The following is an 18,886-nucleotide window of genomic DNA, read 5'->3' on the forward strand; positions in this document are numbered from 1 at the left end:
CACCGCCTTCCTCGCCGGCTCTTAAAGAAACAGTATCAGGAAGTTCCGCTTGACGCGCCGACCTCTCTAGGCTTTCCAACGGAAGGTTCTCTCTGTTCCTCGGCCGTCACAATGCCGCTCCGCCCGCGCCTGCGCAGTAGCGTCCGAGCCGTTGCTAGGGGAGCCGTGGCCTTAGTGATGGAGCCGGAGTAAAGTCGGTGGGGAGCCAAGAAAGGGGCGAAAGGGGTGAGTGGGGGCGCCCCTCCCCCTCTAATTAGGCCCCTCCCACATGGGGGGAGGGTAGGAGGGGAACCCCTTCCCCACTCTCCGCCTGTGGGGGGAGGGGCAGAGAAATCAAAATTTTGTTTTATATTATTGTATTTCCTTCTCATTTATGTGACCAGACGCGCCAAGGATGGGCTTGTGGAGCAATTAGTCTTAATTACGGTAATGAACGTAATGAGCTGGGGGTGCCTTGGTGGGTGGAAAAGGGAGCAATCCCTCCCAGAACGCAGGAGAGGCTCCCTGGGTGCTTTTTATTATATTCAGTATATTTAATATATATATAATCTATATATGTGGGTTTGTCTTTTTTGAATGTATGAAGAGATGTGACATTTCACTACATTTCTTTTTTCTGGGGGGGGGGGAACAGAAGGGAAAAAACGTTTTTTCCTGGAAAAAAATGGAAATTTCCAGACATTTGACACTTCTCTTGAAGAGTCTTCCATAAATTTTCATTTTTTTCCTGGCCCGGGGGGGGGGACATTTTTGCCTGTTGTTTTTTTCTGGGGGGAAAATGGAATTTTGGGGGGAAACTTTACATCTTTAAATGTCATTGTTGTCGTTTTATTTCGTTTGATCTGGGTCTTGCTTTTCTCCCAAAGCCTTGGGGCTGAGGGGCACAACCAGGGAGGGTGGGTGAACTTAATATATGCTTTATAATGTTAAAAATTTAGTTTACACGGTAAGGAGGCTGGGATCAGGCTGGCAAAAATCATAGAAAAGTCCACGAAAGCTCACAAGAAAATATAACAGTCTTGAAGTTCCCACAACGTTTTTGCCTTGTTTGTTTGTATGTTGTTTTTTTGGGGAGGTTGGGCTGACATTCAGTGATTTATTTATTTGAAATATCTTTACCCCATGCTTTCTCCTGAAAAGGACCCAAAGCGCTTTACAACAATTAAAAACCAATATTTAAAAGCTAAAAAGAGTAAGTATAGATTTTTTTTATACAAAGCATTATATTTAAAATTGTCAATAATATAAATACTAAAAGCTTCTTTAAAAACAACAGATCACAAAAAAGACGTGATTAGTTGCCCTCTGCTGTCATTTGCTCCCTCTTGTTGTTATGTCATGGTTTTGCAGTATGCAGGCTAACACTATACTGCAACATCCATCATCCCCAGCCAAGGGTGTGGAATTTGGGCCATTGCATCCCAACTGATGGGCTGGACACGATTTTGATCTGATCCAGAACTGCTTTTCTTCCACTCTTACAGCTAAATCCAATTTGAGTAGATTCTTTAGAGGGAACGTATTCATTCCTTCAGCTATATTTTTACCCCATCACTCTCCTAGAAAAGGCCCCCATCATTGAAAGACAGCATATCAAACAAGACAGTAAGTATGCAAATACTGAAAAGATCAAACAAATACCACATTAAATGACAGTAGGCAAAGGCAACACCAAAAACACATTCAAAGGCAGTAAGGCACGAGAGTCCATTTAAAAACCCCACTCAGGCCACGAGACATCAAGGGAATAAATGGGACATTAATTAGTTGTAACCTAAGTTCCACTGAGTTCAGTGGGTCTTCTGTGAGTGGGGTTCGCTGTGGTTTTGTTTCATCTGGTGCCCAAAAACGAATCCATGGGATTCTGCAATTTCTTGAAAATCTACACTGATTCGCCCAGCCCCCAACCTTGTCCTCAAAGACTGTTGTGTGTTTGGGGGGGTGGCTGTTCTCTTGCAGGGAGCTCAAGAGGGCAGGATGCCGCACAAGATTGGGTTTATTGTTCTAAGTTCATCCGGACATGAGGACGGCTACAGTGCGAACGAGCTGATGGTCCACGCGCCGACTGTCAAGGGATGGAGGTCCCCAAGGTACAGGAAAAGAATAAGATTTCCGTAAGCCTTTGGCCTGAGCTAAATGTTTTAAGGGTTATGGGCTGCATGAGCTTCTAAAGGACTGTCAGGCAGGACCTTGCTAGAATCCAGAGATCATCGTCATTGTGTGTTTGTTTTTAATAATAATTTTAAAGCCTATTTGGTCTTATTTTTAAATTTTATTCTGTGACGTCTATCTTGCTGATTGCTGCCATCTTGGTTTTTATATTCTATTCCCTTTTATATTCTACTTCTTTATTTTAGTTTTTTTAATTTGTTGTAACCTTTCTAATCTGCGATCAGGGGCAGGCTAACCACCTTAGGGAGCAAATTCCTGATTTGTTCACCTCCAGGCTCTGCCAATATCCCCAAGAAATAGTCCTGCAGATGGCGGAACCCTGCAGAATTCGAAAACTCCAGCTGCTGGCCCACCAGTACATGATCTCCAGCAAAATTGAGTTCTACATCAGTGACCACCTGCCTGAATACTTTGCTCCTTACAAGTCAGAGAGGTTCCGAAGGCTGGGGTAAGCCTACAGATGTACCACAGTCTGGCTCCCCGTTCTCTTGATACAAACAGGCAGGTGTATTTTTTTTTAATTGTGTTCCTGATTACATGGTGAGCAAGCTTCTGTGATCCTGAATGGGCCAGTGGATCCTCTGTCTGCCAGTAGTCCAAATGCATTAGCAGAATCCTCATTTTGTGGAACCAAGAGAAACACCAGATCGCTAGTGCGTTTCAGGGTGTACTGCTTGGGGCTTTTCCTTCCGAGTGGCTCCCTGAGAACACTGGCCTTCCTTTCGCTGCCGTGACTCCATCCTATGGAATCCTGGAACACGTGAGGTTGACGAGGTGCTTTGGATGCTGTGCTAGAAGCTGCTTCCTTTCCCTGGCCTGCAGCCAAGAATTCAGATTATCTCACTAGACTGCAAATCCTAAAGTTCCCTGGCATGGGGCCACGGCAGCTAAAGTGGCACGTAATCACTGCCGACATGAAGGGCCCATACTCTTTTAGTTCACGATTATCATTCCACGGGGAGGAGACCTCTGCGTCCGGTATAAGGGGCTGTTTATTTATTTTATTTATTTATTTTTGGACTTATATACCGCCCCATAGTGCTATAAGCACTCTCCGGGCGGTTTACAATTTCATTATACAGGCTACACATGTTGTGGAATTCCCTTGGTATAAAGAAGTATTGTAGCAGAGCAGACCTTTTCTCTTTGCCCCAAGCAGAAGTCTCATCTCTAGACATCATCCATTATTATATAGGTTGCCATCCAGAGGAGGGGAGCAGGATCTGTTCTCCATCCTCCCAGAATGCAGGACATGTAATAAGGGGCTCAAGCCGCAGGAAGCCAGATTTCTTCTTCTGCATGTCAGGGAAACATTCTCATATATATATATATATATATATATATATATATATATATATATATATATATATATATATATATATATATATATATATATATATGTGTGTGTGTGTGTGTGTGTGTGTGTGTGTGTGTGTGTATATGTATATGTATATATGTATGTGTATGTGTATGTGTATATATATATATATGTGTGTGTGTGTGTGTGTGTGTGTGTGTGCTTAAAAATTTTTTTTAAGTTTAATATACGTGATACTTACGCCGATAGTAAAAGGAAAGGTAATGCTTTAAATTTAATAATACCAGTTGCTCGCAGCTAATGTTGGCCTCTTTTTCCTCTCCCTTCTACAGTTATATCTCCCTCTCGAACAACGAGAAGACCAGCTACAAAGCCCGGGAGCTGAAATCGGTCTACGTGGATGCTGTCGGCCAATATTTGAAGTTGATGTTCCAGAAAAACTATGTAAATCACTACAACGTCTACAATCAGGTAGAAGGAGAATGCAGATTTTTCCTTCTTGTTTCGTTGATCGGTCTGAGGGTTCTCCAACTCGGGTTGACCACCTTGACCAGCTGGCAGCGAAGCCATCACTTCCTTGCGGCACCATAAAGTTGATAAAAGTCGTGAGACTCTGAGCTTTCTGTCTGCTCTGGAGAACACCCCTTAGATGACTGAGTCATCTTCCCATGCCAGAGGGTCATGCCTGCCTGGAACTAGTCTGGAGAGCCCTGGCCGTCAGCTTGGGCTCGAGGGACCGGCTCAGGACACGGCAGCCTCCTGAGCTGGTGAAAGCCTTGGGATCCAAACTTTCGGATCCCCTGGCGAAACTGAGACACCCCCATGTCTGCGGTGGATGGGTTCCAAGCCTCCTGGGCAGATGCTGAAAAACACTAATTATAGTGAATGCTATGTTAATAGTAGATGCTGTGCAGTAGCACCCCTAGTATGTATGTTTAGTCGTTTAGTCGTGTCCGACTCTTCGTGACCCCATGGACCAGAGCACGCCAGGCCCTCCTGTCTTCTACTGCCTCCCGGAGTTGTGTCAGGTTCATGTTGGTTGCTTCGCAGACACTGTCCAGCCATCTCATCCTCGGTCGTCCCCTTCTCCTCTTGCCATCACACTTTCCCAACATCAGGGTCTTTTCCAGGGAGTCTTTTCTTCTCATTAGATGGCCAAAGTACTGGAGCCTCAGCTTCAGGATCTGTCCTTCCAGTGAGCACTCAGGGTTGATTTCCTTTAGAACTGATAGGTTTGTTCTCCTTGCAGTCCAGGGGATTCTCAAGAGCCTCCTCCAGCACCACAATTCAAAGGCATCAATTCTTCGGCGGTCTGCTTTCTTTATGGTCCAGCTCTCACTTCCATACATCACGACAGCAAAAACCATAGCTTTGACTATTCGGACTTTTGTTGGCAAGGTGATGTCTCTGCTTTTCAAGATGCTGTCCAGATTTGTCATCGCTTTCCTCCCAAGAAGAAGGCGCCTTTTAATTTCAGGGCTGCTGTCTCCATCTGCAGTGATCATGGAGCCCAGGAAGATAAAATTTGACACTGCCTCCATATCTTCCCCTTCTATTTCCCAGGAGGTGATGGGACCAGTGGCCATGATCTTAGTTTTTTTGATGTTGAGTTTCAGACCGTTTTTTGCACTCTCCTCTTTCACTCTCATTACAAGGTTCTTTAATTCCTCCTCACTTTCTGCCATCAGAGTGGTATCATCTGCATATCGGAGGTTGTTGATATTTCTTCCGGCAATCTTAATTCCGGCTTGGGTTTCTTCCAGTCCAGCCTTCCGCATGATGTATTCTGCATATAAGTTAAATAAGCTGGGGGACAATATACAGCCTTGCCGTACTCCTTTCCCAATTTTGAACCACTCAGTTGTTCCATGACCAGTTCTAACTGTTGCTTCCTGTCCCACATATAGGTTTCTCAGGAGACAGATAAAGTGGTCAGGCACTCCCATTTCTTTAAGAACTTGCCATAGTTTGCTGTGGTCCACACAGTCAAAGGCTTTCGCATAGTCAATGAAGCAGAAGTAGATATTTTTCTGGAACTCTCTGGCTTTCTCCATAATCCAGCGCAAGTTAGCAATTTGGTCTCGAGTTCCTCTGCCTCTTCGGAATCCAGCTTGTACTTCTGGGAGTTCTCGGTCCACATACTGCTGAAGCCTACCTTGTAGGATTTTGAGCATAACCTTGCTAGCGTGCGAAATGAGTGCAATTGTACGGTAGTTGGAGCATTCTTTGGCACTGCCTTTCTTTGGGATTGGGATGTAGACTGATCTTTTCCAATCCTCTGGCCACTGTTGAGTTTTCCAAACTTGCTGGCATATTGAATGTAGCACCTTAACAGCATCATCTTTCAAGATTTTAAATAGTTCAACTAGCACCCCTAGAGCCACAGGGAATTGGTTCCAAGCCCCCTCTTGTAGATGCTTAAAGCTGCGGATAATGGGGAATGTTGTACATTAATGGGAGGAAAATCCTGGGGAAAAATATTTTCACCATGTGTAGAACTGGCTGCTAGAGGGAGCCCAAGGCCATACTATTTATTCAACAGCATGAGTAAAGAGTGTGGTCTCTGGCTTCCTCTAGAGGCCAGTTTTGGTAAATGCATGGTGAAAATACATATTTTTAGGGTTTTTTCTTTTAACATTTTTAATGTTGAGACTGGAGATAGGTGAATCAGCAGATACTGATCCTGCAGATGTGGGAGTCCTGCTGTCATATGGAATAGTAGAATTAAATAAAAGAAACAAAACTCAGGTGTGCAGAAAGCCTTCTCTCTCTTTCTCTTTCTTCCTCCATGCCTTCCTCCCTTCTCTCTTTTTGTTTTGGGTTCTAACTTGTTTTGTTTTCTGTTATAATTTCTTTTCTTTTTTCTCTCCCTCTTCCAGGTTGCACTCGTAGCAATAAACATCATCGGGGAACCTGCAGATCTCAACAGCGACAGCAGCCATGTAAGTGTGCCGAACAACGGGATAGGGGGAACTTGGAGAATGGTCTGTTTGGCTCCCCCCTGTTCAACAAAAGAGAGGTTCCGGGCATCAGGTTTTGATTCTGGGGTTTCGGTTCTGATCCTAGTTTGGTGGACAAAAGCGGGTGCCGTGGCTGGCATGTTTCAGAACTCTTGGGAGGGCAGAGAGAGGAAGATGCACAGACACTCAAGCACGTGAACACAGAGGGAGATGCTACATGATCCCGTGTGTGAAAAGCTGCTCTTTGGAGCCTTGAGTCCCAACATCCCACAGCTGGGAGATTCTGAGACTTGCCCAAAGAAGACCTTTTCTTTCTTCTGTACAAGACTCCCTCCTCCTGCAGAGTGGCTTATTTGTGGTGAAGAAGACTCAAGCAGAGTCTGGTTTGCTGTGGCCGACTTGAATAGCTCTGTGTGTGTGTGCGTGTGTGTGTGTGTGTGTGCGTGCGTTTGTGTGTGTGTGTGTGTGAGAGAGAGAGAGAGAGAGATGTGCCATCAAGGAAGATTATCAAGTAGAGAACACAAGTTCTACTCTTTGAACTGGCCATTTTTGTTTCATATAGGTCACTGCCCACTCCTGCACCACTTAATGTTCATTTTTTAAAAATTGGAACCTGTTTCCAGATTTTTATATGTGTTGAGTGGGGTGTGAGGATCCTGGAGGGTGCAACCTTTTGCTCCTGGCTCCAGCTTTTCAGAGTCCCCTGGACTGCAAAGAGAACAAACCTATCCATTCTGAAGGAAATCAACCCTGAGTGCTCCCTGGAAGGACAGATCCCTGAAGCTGAGGCTCCAATACCTTGGCCATCTCATGAGAAGAGAAGATTCCCTGGAAAAGACCCTGATGTTAGGAAAGTGTGAAGGCAGGAGAAGGGGATGACAGAGGACGAGATGGTTGGACAGCGTCATCAAAGTGACCAACATGAATTTGAGCCAACTCCGGGAGGCAGTGGAAGACAGGAGGGCCTGGCGTGCTCTGGTCCATGGGGTCACCAAGAGTCGGACACGACTAAACAACAACAACAACTGAGTGAAAAGAGGTGGCGCCAGCGTGCTGTCCTTTTGGCCAAGAGGTATAGAAGACCTCAGTGGAACTCCAGCCCTTCTTGGAACAAAGGGGCTGACGTGCGCCCGCCCTGGGGCCTCCCTCACCCTCCAGTGGGTTTCTTCTTTGCTGACCTGAACACGCCGGCAGTGAACCGAGCACGCTCTGTGAAAAGAGGCCCAGAACCATCTGCTGTCTGCAGCGCTTTTGAGAGAGGCCCACTCATCTGGAAAGAGATTTAGAGATACAAAAAAAGCTGAAACTGCAGTCTGTTTTTATTAATTGAAACATTCTCCCTTCTTTTCTTGATCTTACAAAGACTTCACGAGAGAAGCTGATCGACCATTACCTTGGGAACAACCCAGACAATTCAGCCCTAGATGGAACCTACTCTGGGTAAGGATGTCGGGGGGGTGGCATATGGTCCCTGCCCTTCACACACATATATTATGGGTGTCCTTCCGTGTCCCAATAGGTTTTTCTTATTTGCTGTGTGTGAAAAGCACTTCCCAAATAGCTGTTGTCTCTCTCCGCACCTCAGAAAGCACGACTTGATATCACCACTGGATGATTTGGCATTTGACATGTACCAACACCCCGAAGTGGCCCAGATTATCCGTAAACTGGATGAGAGAAAGCAGAAAGCAGTGCAGCAGGAGCATTACGATCACGCTAAGAAACTCAAGCAAGCCATCGCGGACCTGCAGAAGGTAAGGCCGGAGGGTGCCGGCGAACGGGGCTTTGCCCTGCTCTGTACAGCAGAGGTTTGGAGACATCGGCAAGCTCACTTGCTGATTGCCTGTTGCAGGAGACTCTCGGGGCGTCTTGAAAGCTGCCCTTCCTGGCTGAAAGGATGGTGGAGCAAGACCACCCCCACCGAGTCTTTCGAAGCGGCTGCGTACTCAGTACTGCCCTGGTTCCAGAGCTGGCCGATGAGGGCATCGTCCACTTCAAAGCCAACCGGGCTCTCTGAGTGCCCCCTGCTTGGACGATGGTGGCTGGAAGTGGAGAACACAGCATCAGCCCTGTGACTCTTGCGGGTTTTCCACACTTGCAACCTTCGTGGAAGTGTCTTTGTCTCGCTGGCCACAGTTGAGGCACCGGCTCCTTCACTCTCCTTCCTCTTTGCCCAGCTCAAGTTGGGCACTTGGATTATTGCATCTCCGTTGCAGAACACACTGCTCTGTAACAATGCCCAGACGAGGTAGTCTACTTAGTGCGGAGCAGAAACCACCATGTTTAGGGGTACCTACAAGAGATCTAAAAGAAATCTAAGAGCAGCAAGGTTGGAAGGGATTCTGTAGATCCTCCAGTCCAGCCCCTGTCGAGGAGGCCCAGTGGGAGGGAAATCGCACTCCAGACCTCTGGCTCTGAAGCCAGATGCCTAAGCCAGGGAGCTATGGAAGGTTTTGTGGACCAGATAAGGATCTGTGTTTGCATACCCGCATACTGGATTAGAATGTAGGGCGAAATTTAAAATCTGGGAGGTCTAGGGGGGGGGAGAATCATCCTTGGAGGGTCCGTAGGTAGCCGATGGACCACGTGGCTCCAACTCCCGAGTCTCATCTGGGAGAGAAAGAGGTTGCATTTATTCATTCAGCCGTCTGTTGACAAGGCCAGTGGAGAACCGAGGGGCAGCGGCCAAAAGCCCTGATCCCTCTTGGCTCCTTCCACACGGTTGATCATCTTCCCCTGCCAAGAAGGGGGCCGGGATTCTGAACAGGAGGCTGCTCTCAACCGTCTTCCTCTCCCCACCGTTTCTGGGTCATCTCCAGCCTCTCCAGAGGTGTGCTCTGCGTTGAGAAAGTCCCCTTTCCCGGTTTCCGCGACAATCTCCGGAGCTCTCCCTTGGGGAGTTTAAGCTGCCTCCTTTCCCCTTCCGTTAAGAGAAGGGACGCTAATAAAACGGAACGAACCTTTCAGGTCGGGGAGCGGCTGGGCCGCTACGAGGTGGAGAAGCGGTGCGCCGTAGAGAGGGAGGACTACGACCTCGCCAAGCAGAAGAAGCAGCAGATGGAGGACTACCGCCGGCAAGTGTACCAGCAGCTGGAACTCCACAACCTCCTCGACGAGGACCTGGCGGTGGGTGATGCCCTTTTGCCTGTGGTTTTCTAAGATGGTTTCAAAAAGCAACGCAAAAGGTGCCGCTTGTCTGCCGCCCCATCGTAAAAGCGCCCTCTGGGTTGTTTACCACATAATCGTGCAGGCTACACATTCCCTCCCCCTACACACACACACATCCTGCCCCAGCAAGGTGGGGACTTGGTTTACTGACCTCGGAAGGAGGAAAGACCGAGGCAACCTCGAGCCGGCGACCTGAACCCCTTGGGCTTGAACTCGGTTCTTGAGCGGAAGCTTCACTGTCGTACTGCAGTTTAACCCCTGTGCCAGGAGGAAGAACAGCATTCTCGTGCTGTTGCCCAGGGTGGGGGGTCCAAACTTCTGCTTCTCTGTAGAGATCAAGAAGATTCCAGTTGAGCTGGCATCACTCTGGGGGGGGGGGAGTGGTGGCTTCAAGCATTAGGAAAATCCCAGCAGGGCAGCTGTATAGCTTTCTGGCTGTGCTGTTACACACACACACACACACACACAGACACACACACACAGACACACACACACACACACACACACACAGAGTATATATATTACTTGTGTGTAAGTGGGGCTACACACACACACACACAAAATTACTTGTGTGTAAGTGGGGACGTCAGCCCAGAGCCCTCCCCTTCCTGAGACCTAATGTGACCCTGTGTGGAATTCTGTGGTGGTCTCTCATCCCACTTCTATCCAAGCCAGGCCCTGTTTAGCTTTCCGTTCAGGTGAGGACAACTGTCTGCTGGGTCATGATGAAGCCTGAAGTAGACTCTTGATTTTTAGGTTTGGGGATTCTACTCAGAGTTGCCACCCCACGTGGGACTCTTAGTAGGCCTGTTACAAGAGGACGGAGCCATCAAGGGGCTTTTCTCCTTCTGGATCTTAGAGCTTTCTTTGGAAGGGAGAGAATCGGTTCCTCGGCTGGTGGTTTCCAGAGGCTGGTCAGCATCTGCTGCTTTCATTCCACTACACACCTCTTACCTGTAGATGGTGCAGTAAAAAATCAAGAGAAAAGCAGGTTTAATGGTCTAGCTCTCCAGATCAGCTAGGTGGCTGACTTCGGTAGAATTTCTGATCACCGCCTTCCTTCCGGAAACCTGTACATCGTCTTACCCGTATCTGATTTAAGCCATTTTTGACTCGATTCCTGCTCACAGGTGTCCTTTTTTCCCCCTTTCCTCCCCACTCAGGTCCAGCGGCCTCCAGACCTACCCCTTGAGACCATGGCTTATTCCGCCGCTTCTCCCCAACAGAAAAAGTCCATGTTTTCTCCCCGGCGGGATAAACCAGAAGCAGAGTCCCACGAGCCTTTGCCTCCCGAAAAGCCGTCGGAAGCTCCTCCTCTGGGGCCTGCTAACCCCCAGGCCTTCTCTCCTCCTGCAGCCCAAGCCGCTTCTGTCTCTGACAAGGCCTTTCCTAAAGTCAGCGTAAGTTTGTTAGCCCTGCAATCCATACAGCTTACATAGCATTCTTTGTCTGGAGTCTTTCCTTCTCTTGTCCTCCATTACACTAAGGGCTCACATCCCGTTGGATCATTCCCATGCCCCAAGGCAATTGGAGGACGAGTGGGTCCCTCACCAGTCTTCCTCAGGTGAGGGAGCCTCTTTTCACCCATGAAGGGCCAGATTCAGCTTCGGAGAAATTCTCAGGGCTGCTTCTGCGGGCCAGGTGGGAGGAAAGGAAAAAGGGAGGGACCCGAAAATGCCAGCATGTTTCTGCTGAAAGCCTTTGTGGCCAGCGATGAGCACTTAGCAAAGGCCACAGTTCAACCTTTCGGAATCACAGGTGGGGGACAGAAGCTGGGAAATGGTGAATGATGGTATCAGGGACAGAGACGTTTGGCCACCCAAGGAACTTAAGGAGCGCCAGGTTCTGTCCCAGGTTCCAGGTTCCTCCTCCCTGGTTGCTGGGGGAAGGATCCAGAAGCGTCCAGATTGAACTGCTGCGTGAAAGGTGCCTGCTTTTAGGTGGTCCTAAATGGGAATGATTCCATTTGTGACACAACCCCGGAACTTCTTTGGGTGATTTGGAGAAATATGTACCCTTGCCATCTCTCCCTTCTTGCTTTCTATATCAGTTTTCTGACTATCCAGTCTCTCGCCGTTGCTATTGTTTAGCAAGCCCATCTAAGCGAAGGCGGCTCTGGGGCCTCTGATCTCAGGCTCCTCCGCTGTGTTCAGAGCGGAGGGACGTCCCGCAGAATCCTCCAGCTCCTCCCTTTGGCCACAAGGAGCCGGGGAGGCTGCCATTCTCTTTGGACCTCCTTGCGGGCTCCTCTTGGCTGCGTCCCTCTTGCTCTTTTGCGGGTCAGCCATCCAGCCAAGCCGTCACCGCGTGCTTTCTTTCTACCCCTAGGTGGAGTCGTTACCCTACGACGAGCAGCCGCTCCCCACCATCCGTAAGCAGCAGCAGCAGCAAGAGGAAGGTTTTGCCTTCCTGGATCCCGAGATGAACGAGGAGGACCCTGGGGAGACACCGAGAAGCGGCATCGTGGGCGAGCCGGAGCCACTGACAGAGAAGGCCCTGCGAGAGGCGAGCGCGGCAATCGAAGTGTTTGGAGAAGCCCTGGTAATTTGCTGCCGCTTGCCTCCAGTGTTCCTTCACCCCCTTTTTTTAGCCCCACCGCCTTGACCTCAGGGGTCGGCAGAGCTCTGTTGTTTTGCACCCCCAGCCCTCCTAGCTGGGGCTGGGGAGGGTGGCGATCCAGCAAGGTCTGTTTAACTTCACCGATGAATGGTAAACACTATGCTCACTGGTTTACACCCAACACAAAGCAGACATAAAATCAAGTAAGTCTTAAGCAATATCCAGTAGGACCCTGGTATCCACGGGATCAGTATCTGCTGTATGTCTCTAAAGAGAAAGTTACCATAGCTAGCCACTAGAGGACGCCAGAGACCATGTGATGCATCATGTTCACTATAATCCATGTTTTTTAGCATCCACGGATGAGGGGGCTTGAAACCGGTCCCCTGTGGATACAGGGGCCCTACTTTACTGAATACTGGCCCCACATAGGACCACCAAGGCAACCCCTAACAATTAAATTCCCCAAAGTACCATCAGAGTCTCACGGGCAGCATTAAGAGGGTCAATCTGTCCTGCATTAAGAGAGGATGGTTTTGAAGAGCCTTGTTTGGAGCATCCTCTTGGCAATGGTGAGAGAGGAGGAGCAGGCACAGCCGAGAAGGCCCTAGCGGATGACTGTGATGATTACCGTTATCATTATTACGATTGCACTTGCTCGCTTTCTCTCTGTTTCACATTCTCTCTCTCTCCCCCTCCCCCTGGCCTACCTCGCTGGATGGTTGTTGAGGTTAAAGTGGGGAAGAAGGGAGCCAGGGAGACATTGAGCTTCTTGTAAGAAAATGAGGAGCTGAGAGTGAACCTCCACACAGCTCTGCCTGCTCTAGGATCAAGCCTGCCTCTACCTGAGTTTGGCTTCCGCATCACCACCTTAGAACAGAGTGGCCTGTTCGGGTATCGGCTCCTGTACCAGTTTAGGGGCCATTGGCGGCTCGGCCAGTTAAGTGTTTGATCTTTCCCAGGTGGCTGGAGCCTATTCCAGAACGTGGTCCTACCGTGAAGACTCCTTGCTCGCGATCTACAAGAAGATGATGGAGGTCTCTCCAAACACACCCAAGGAAGACCTGAAGAACCTGCTTCGGGGTGCCGTCTTTCTCGTCGTGAGAGCCATCAAAGACATTGTGTCCTCTGTGAGTCCAGTCGCAAAGCAGAAGGGGAGGGAGAGACAATCTCTAGGGTCCCCCCCTTTTGCAGTTCTTCCCTGAGCATCCCACTGTAGCTCTCGGCTGCAAATGAAAGTCTGTGGGTATTTATCCTGTTTCCCCGAAAATAAGACCTAACCTGAAAATAAGCCCTAATATGATTTTTCAGGATGCTTGTAATATAAGCCCTACCCTGAAAATAAGCCCCAGTTCAGTGAAACCCCAGCCTCCGCTATTGTGCAGCAGCCAGAAGAAGCTGACAGGACTGTCATTGAATAAATGTAGATTGTTGTGGATGGAAAAAATAAGAAATCCCCTGAAAATGAGCCTTAATGTGTTTTTTGGAGCAAAAATTAATATAAGACCCTGTCTTATTTTCGGGGAAACGGTAGCAAGAGCAACGGTTTCCGTGTTCCCTGTATTTCAAAAAAGGATTTTCCCAGCCCTGCCTGGAGATCCAGGGACTGAGCCGAGGCCCTTGGGCCCACCGGGCAGGGGCTGAGCCCCTAAACCCCCTTCCCTCGGATCCTCCCTTCTGGAAAGCGAACCACGTGGTTGTGGCACCTTCGCAAACTGGCTCCGGGGCTCAAGTTGCCTTTGTGCTCCGTCTCCGCCACATAGGTTTTCCACGCCTCCTTGAAGCTCCTGAAAATGATCATCACGCAGTACATCCCCAAGCACAAGCTCGGGAAGCAGGAAACGGCCCACTGCGTGGAGAGGACCTTGCCCAACCTGCTCTCCCGGACGGGGGACTCCTCTGCCCGCCTGCGGGCGGCCGCTGCCAACTTCATCCAGGTCAGTCTGTCCGCTTCTGGGCTCTGGGTGCTTGGAGGGGAGAGTGAAGCAGAGGCCATCCAGTGCAGGAAGGGGAGGTCCTCTGGACCCCTTGGGAGCTCTGGCTGAAGGAAGTGGAAGGAGGGGGGGGGGACATTTGGAACCCACCGGGCTTGTGAGGCCATTTTTTGCAACCCCATTAGAGGATGATGGATCTTGTAGCTCCAGCCGTATCCAATCCCTTTAACTGCACAGTAAAAGAGGCTAGCATAGCTTGGAGTTCAGACTGACTCGCAAAGTCTCCCGAAGCACACGCTCACCATAGAACTGAAGTAATTACTCAAGACCCTGCTTTGAAAGTCAAATAAATGTTTTTTAAAAGGTTCATGGGCACAAGGTGCAAAGGGTAGAAAGTTGCAACAGGTATGGGTGTTTCATAGGGAAGCAAGAAAGATAAAGTAGCGGTTAATATAGTAAAAAAGGCAAAAAAGAAGGTGGGTGTCTCTCAAACCACCTGGTTGGAGAGAACACACAGAGTCCACCAGCGCATCCTCCCTCTGTCTTGTCCTGGAATTGCCGGACGCGAAGGCAGGAGACTGTTTCAAAGAGAAAGGAGAGGGGAGGAAGAGGGCGGTCCAATGCAACGTGACCCCTTCCTTCCTCTCGGGAGACCATGATCCCCCCCCCCCAGTTTGCACGTCGATTTGCAAAACAGACTCCAGTATCTCCTGAGCCCCTTCTTGTTTTATAAGGCTGAGCTGTTAGATCCTGGCGCTTAGGCCCAAGAGTCCAGTAGCAGCATTGCCATCAGCAGAGATCTTGAGGTTGCCCCCCCCAAAAAAAAGAGATTTCTGATCCAGGATCCACCATGACTCCCTCAAGCGAGGGACGCCGGGCAACCCAGAGCTGGCCAGACCCAGCAGCAGAGGGGCCCCGCGGTCTTGGTGCCTCCGTGGCCTGTCCACAACCCAGGAGGGCCAAGTGCAGCCCAGGGGTCAACCCTTGAAGGCTTCCTGCTTGATGAGCAGGGACCAGATCCTGGAGGAAGGTTTCTGGAGCCGAAAGCCTCAGAGGCCACCGCGTCGATCCATGCCTTACAGCCGGGGTTCCCCACCCTTGGGTAAAAGCCAGGTGTTCTTGGACTGCGATTCCCAGAAGCCCCGGCGGGTGGGGAAGGCTTCTGGGAATGGCAGCCCAAGAACACCGGGGTGAACCACAATTGGGAACCAAAAGATCCCAGCTGAAAAGCTAGAAGCAGACTCCTTTTCCAGGCGTGGGTTGACTTGCTTCTGCGTTCTGGACGGTGCGTTCTGTCCCCAGGCTTGTCCTTCGCCCTGGCTTCTTCCAGAGTCTGTTTCAGACCTCCCCCCCCCAGCCCCTCTAAAGAGAAAGAACGATTAAGGTGAAGAGTCCATTCCTCAAAGCGTCGTGCCCCTTAAAACAAAGCACAAGCGTCTGTCGTCATCCCCCCTAAGCCCATAGATGCCCAGCCTCACCCAGTTTTGTTTGGTCCAGGGGAAAGTGGGGGAGTTGAGATAGCCCCCACGGCAAGACCCATCTTGTCATAGTCCCGCGCCCTCTTTGCTGAGCCATCGGTAAAGGGAACAAGGGCAGGGCCAGAGAGCAAGGGAGGCTGCAGTCTTTCATTTGGGGCCCCTTGGCCCAAGTTCAAAACATGCACGCTTCCGCGTCATGGCAAAGTGAGCCCGAAAGAGAGAGAATATATCTTGAGATGTAAGGGCCGATGTGTCTTAATGGATGACGGCTCTGGAGTGGCCTTTCTCTCCTGAAGCCCGGAAACCCCTTGCCTTTCCAGGAGATCGCCCTCTGTCACGAAGTCAAGCCTCTCCAAATCGTGCCGGCCCACCTGGTGCAGCCCCTGAAGGCCAGCTTTCCCACCCACCTCGCCATGAGCCAGGTGGAGTTGGCGGAGCGCCTGCTGAAAGACCTGGGGACGGACAACAGCGGCTTCACGGTCGACGGCGTCATGAAAGTAAGGCTCCGAGCGGCTCCTCCTTCCCCCATCCCCGTGCTTGCAATAGCGGGATAGGCTGTTCCTGGCAGAACTTCGAGATTTCTGCGCCTTTTGTGTCCGGGGAGGGTTGGCGTGGAGCCGATCTCCCAGGGATGCTGCGGTCCTGCTTGTATTAATGCGAGCTGCAGCTGCAATCTTTCTTGAACAATTTACATAAAAGTAGTCCCTGCCATTTGCATACGTCTTTGTTTTCTCATGTGTGTGTGTGTGTGTGTGTTCACCTTGGGGATCATGGATCATTTTATTTTACTTAATTTTCCCCCGCCTATCCCTGACCTGTTTCAGTTTCTATTTTTACATTTAAAGAGTCAGGAGCCCAAAATGAGCCCCTTAAACCCCAGGTTTTTTGGACCTATTTATTTATTGAAGTAGTTTCATAGCCCATCTGAACAAGTCAAGCCCTTGTATCTGGTCGATTTCAAGCACTAAGAGCCAGTGTTGTTGACTCAGACTTCAAATGAGACCTGGGTTCAAATTCCCATTCAGTGACAGAAAAGAAGGGGAGACAGGATGGCAAAAATCAGAGAACCGTCTGTCAGATCTGCTTTGACTTGCATTCCTGCCTTGACCGGGGGGTTGGACTGGATGACCTTATGGGGATCCTTCCCACTCGGTGGTTCTGTGACTGTGACAGAGCCAAGTGGTTGATCTAGCACACAAGGTGCTGCCGTTCTTCCCATGTAACTTAGGAGGCGTCAGGTGCCCCTTCGAGCCAACAAGGGACCAATAAGCTCTCCTTCCCCTGTAGTTCGCCACAGGCGCCCTCGAGCACCGGGTCTACGAAGTCCGGGAGACGGCCCTGCGCATCATCTTGGACATGTACCGCCAGCACCGCGCCGTCATCCTGGATTACCTGCCTCCCGACGATGCCAACACTCGCAAGAACGTCCTGTACAAGACGCTGTTCGACGGATTTGCCAAAATCGATGGCAAGCTCACCGAGGTAAAAATAAGAGTAAGAGTCTGGGGGTGGGGTGACGGTTTTGTGATCCTGTTCCGTGGCTTCCACGGAGATCCAGGGGGGGAAGGGCTAGGAAAAAGGAAATTAAATTGTCAACCCTCTACGAACTCTGAGGGGCTTTCAGAACCCAAGGATAGGTAAGCCAGGTGTCTGATGCTTTTGCATGGTCAGCTCACCTGCGTGGTCCCTCTTGAGCTCTGCATAGAATGGACCTGCGTGAGTAAAACACCAATAGGTAGTCTTGGACTACAGCTCTCCATGTCATCAGATTGCAGACTGAGAGATTCCACGGATTATCATCCCCGAAAGTAAAGTCTCTCTGCACCAGCCCATATAGACGGTTAGGTTGCAGCTGAACCCAGTCAAAACGTCATTGAATCCAGCAATGGTTGCTGCACTCTTTCTTGACCAAGTTTAAAATGGATCACCCAACTTCCCAGCAATTCATAGTAGCTTTCAGAGGACGAAGAGCAAGACCCTCCCAGCCTGGAGGCTTATGCTCAAAAAATGCCTGCCCCAAAGGGTGTGAAAAATGCTGGCTAAATGTCTCATTCCCATCTCTTCGGTCTTTGTCTAGTGAAATTTAGAAGCCACAGGCAGAAGCTCCCTTGTGAAGAGGAGGGCAGGAAACACACAGACAGAGTCCTTGGCAAGTCTGGGCCAGGGTTCCCCCTCTTCACCACGAGAAACTGGAATTGAGTGCTTCGTTTATATGCTGTTTCCAGCATCCGTGGGGGGCTTGAAATATTGATCCTTGGTGGGATCAGTATTTCAAACTGGCACTACGATGGCATGGTGGAGAGCCAGGTTTGAGAGAGTGTATGATTTTTATTTCCATCAAAGGGGGCTTGGGTTTAAATGTGGTGGAGGAATGCAGCTTTCAAGTCTCCTAAAGCCAAAATTGTCCCCACATCCTGCAGCGATGGATGTGGCAAAACTAGATGCCTTGACGTGTTCCTGCCAGATTCTGCTTTCCACCCAAATAAATTGTTTGGTGTATTCTGTGTGGGCAAGTGGGAACTGGCTTGCAGTGGCCCTAATAGGGCTTCCAGGGTAAGTGGGACATTTAAGGAGTGAGTTTTCATGGCTGAGCGGGGATTCAAACCCTGGTCTCCAGAGGCCTTACCCCTTCGCTCTCTCCACAACACCATGCTGGGAATCCCTCAAATAAATTACGGTCAATAAACGAGCATGTTCAAATAGTTTGCTCATCCTTCTTCTGTGTGTGCATGTCACACTTCCAGAGGAAATGGGGAAGCAGATCATACAGGTCGAGAGCTTTTAGGAATTCTAAGTTTGTGGCTTTCTGCAATAGATCAAGCGCTGTTGCTCCAAACGACAAGGCGGTGGTGGATAGTGATACCCAGTTTGCATGTCTTTGTGTGACACACGTCAGGCGCAGAAAAAGACGGTGGCCGAAGAAGCCGAGAAGCAAAAGAAGGACGAGATCCGGGCTCTGCAAGGACAACTGGGTGCTCTGAAGGAGATGCAGACGGAAGCTCAGGCTGCAAAGGTATTGCAGGCCCGCCCGGACGCTCTTGGGGGACTTGGTCCCTGTCGAAAGGAGGGAGCCAGGGGGGAGCTTGGGGGCCCTGGAGCCAGCCCTCCCTCTTGGTCTCCCAGGTTACCCCAAAGGGCTGTGCCCCTTCCCTCGCCCCTGTTCAAGGGTGGCCGCCTAGCACTTTTTTCCTCCTGAAAGGTGGAATCGGCTCTCCCAAGAGCGAGCACCATTTCTGGTGACTTCTAGGTTTTCTGTTTTAATATTTTCAGTTTTTTCAGACTGTGGATAAGTGAATC

At 49.8% G+C, this 18,886-nt stretch overlaps 1 protein-coding gene across 4 annotated transcripts in view; it reads left to right on the forward strand.

The window, feature by feature from the left end:
* The first annotated feature begins 73 nt into the window (after positions 1 to 73).
* The window catches only part of CEP104 (centrosomal protein 104), a 35,615-nt gene continuing 16,802 nt past the window's right edge, over positions 74 to 18,886 (forward strand). For 2 of the 4 annotated variants that reach the window (XM_020781175.3, XM_072977757.2), the window contains exons 1-16: positions 74 to 225; positions 384 to 426; positions 1,960 to 2,090; positions 2,447 to 2,620; positions 3,823 to 3,961; positions 6,370 to 6,432; positions 7,814 to 7,890; positions 8,036 to 8,204; positions 9,418 to 9,576; positions 10,782 to 11,018; positions 11,947 to 12,159; positions 13,140 to 13,307; positions 13,941 to 14,114; positions 15,910 to 16,086; positions 16,877 to 17,071; positions 18,486 to 18,602. In XM_020781175.3, the coding sequence (XP_020636834.3) occupies positions 1,978 to 2,090; positions 2,447 to 2,620; positions 3,823 to 3,961; positions 6,370 to 6,432; positions 7,814 to 7,890; positions 8,036 to 8,204; positions 9,418 to 9,576; positions 10,782 to 11,018; positions 11,947 to 12,159; positions 13,140 to 13,307; positions 13,941 to 14,114; positions 15,910 to 16,086; positions 16,877 to 17,071; positions 18,486 to 18,602 (2,175 nt within the window). In that variant the 5' untranslated portion in view covers positions 74 to 225; positions 384 to 426; positions 1,960 to 1,977. Of the gene's footprint in view, positions 226 to 383; positions 427 to 1,959; positions 2,091 to 2,446; positions 2,674 to 3,822; positions 3,962 to 6,369; positions 6,433 to 7,813; positions 7,891 to 8,035; positions 8,205 to 9,417; positions 9,577 to 10,781; positions 11,019 to 11,946; positions 12,160 to 13,139; positions 13,308 to 13,940; positions 14,115 to 15,909; positions 16,087 to 16,876; positions 17,072 to 18,485; positions 18,603 to 18,886 lie in introns of all 4 variants that reach the window. The other 2 variants (XM_078379104.1, XM_072977756.2) reach the window with 2 other exon arrangements.

Source organism: Pogona vitticeps, chromosome 7 (genome assembly GCF_051106095.1).
Source record: "Pogona vitticeps strain Pit_001003342236 chromosome 7, PviZW2.1, whole genome shotgun sequence".
Lineage (NCBI taxonomy): Eukaryota > Metazoa > Chordata > Lepidosauria > Squamata > Agamidae > Pogona > Pogona vitticeps.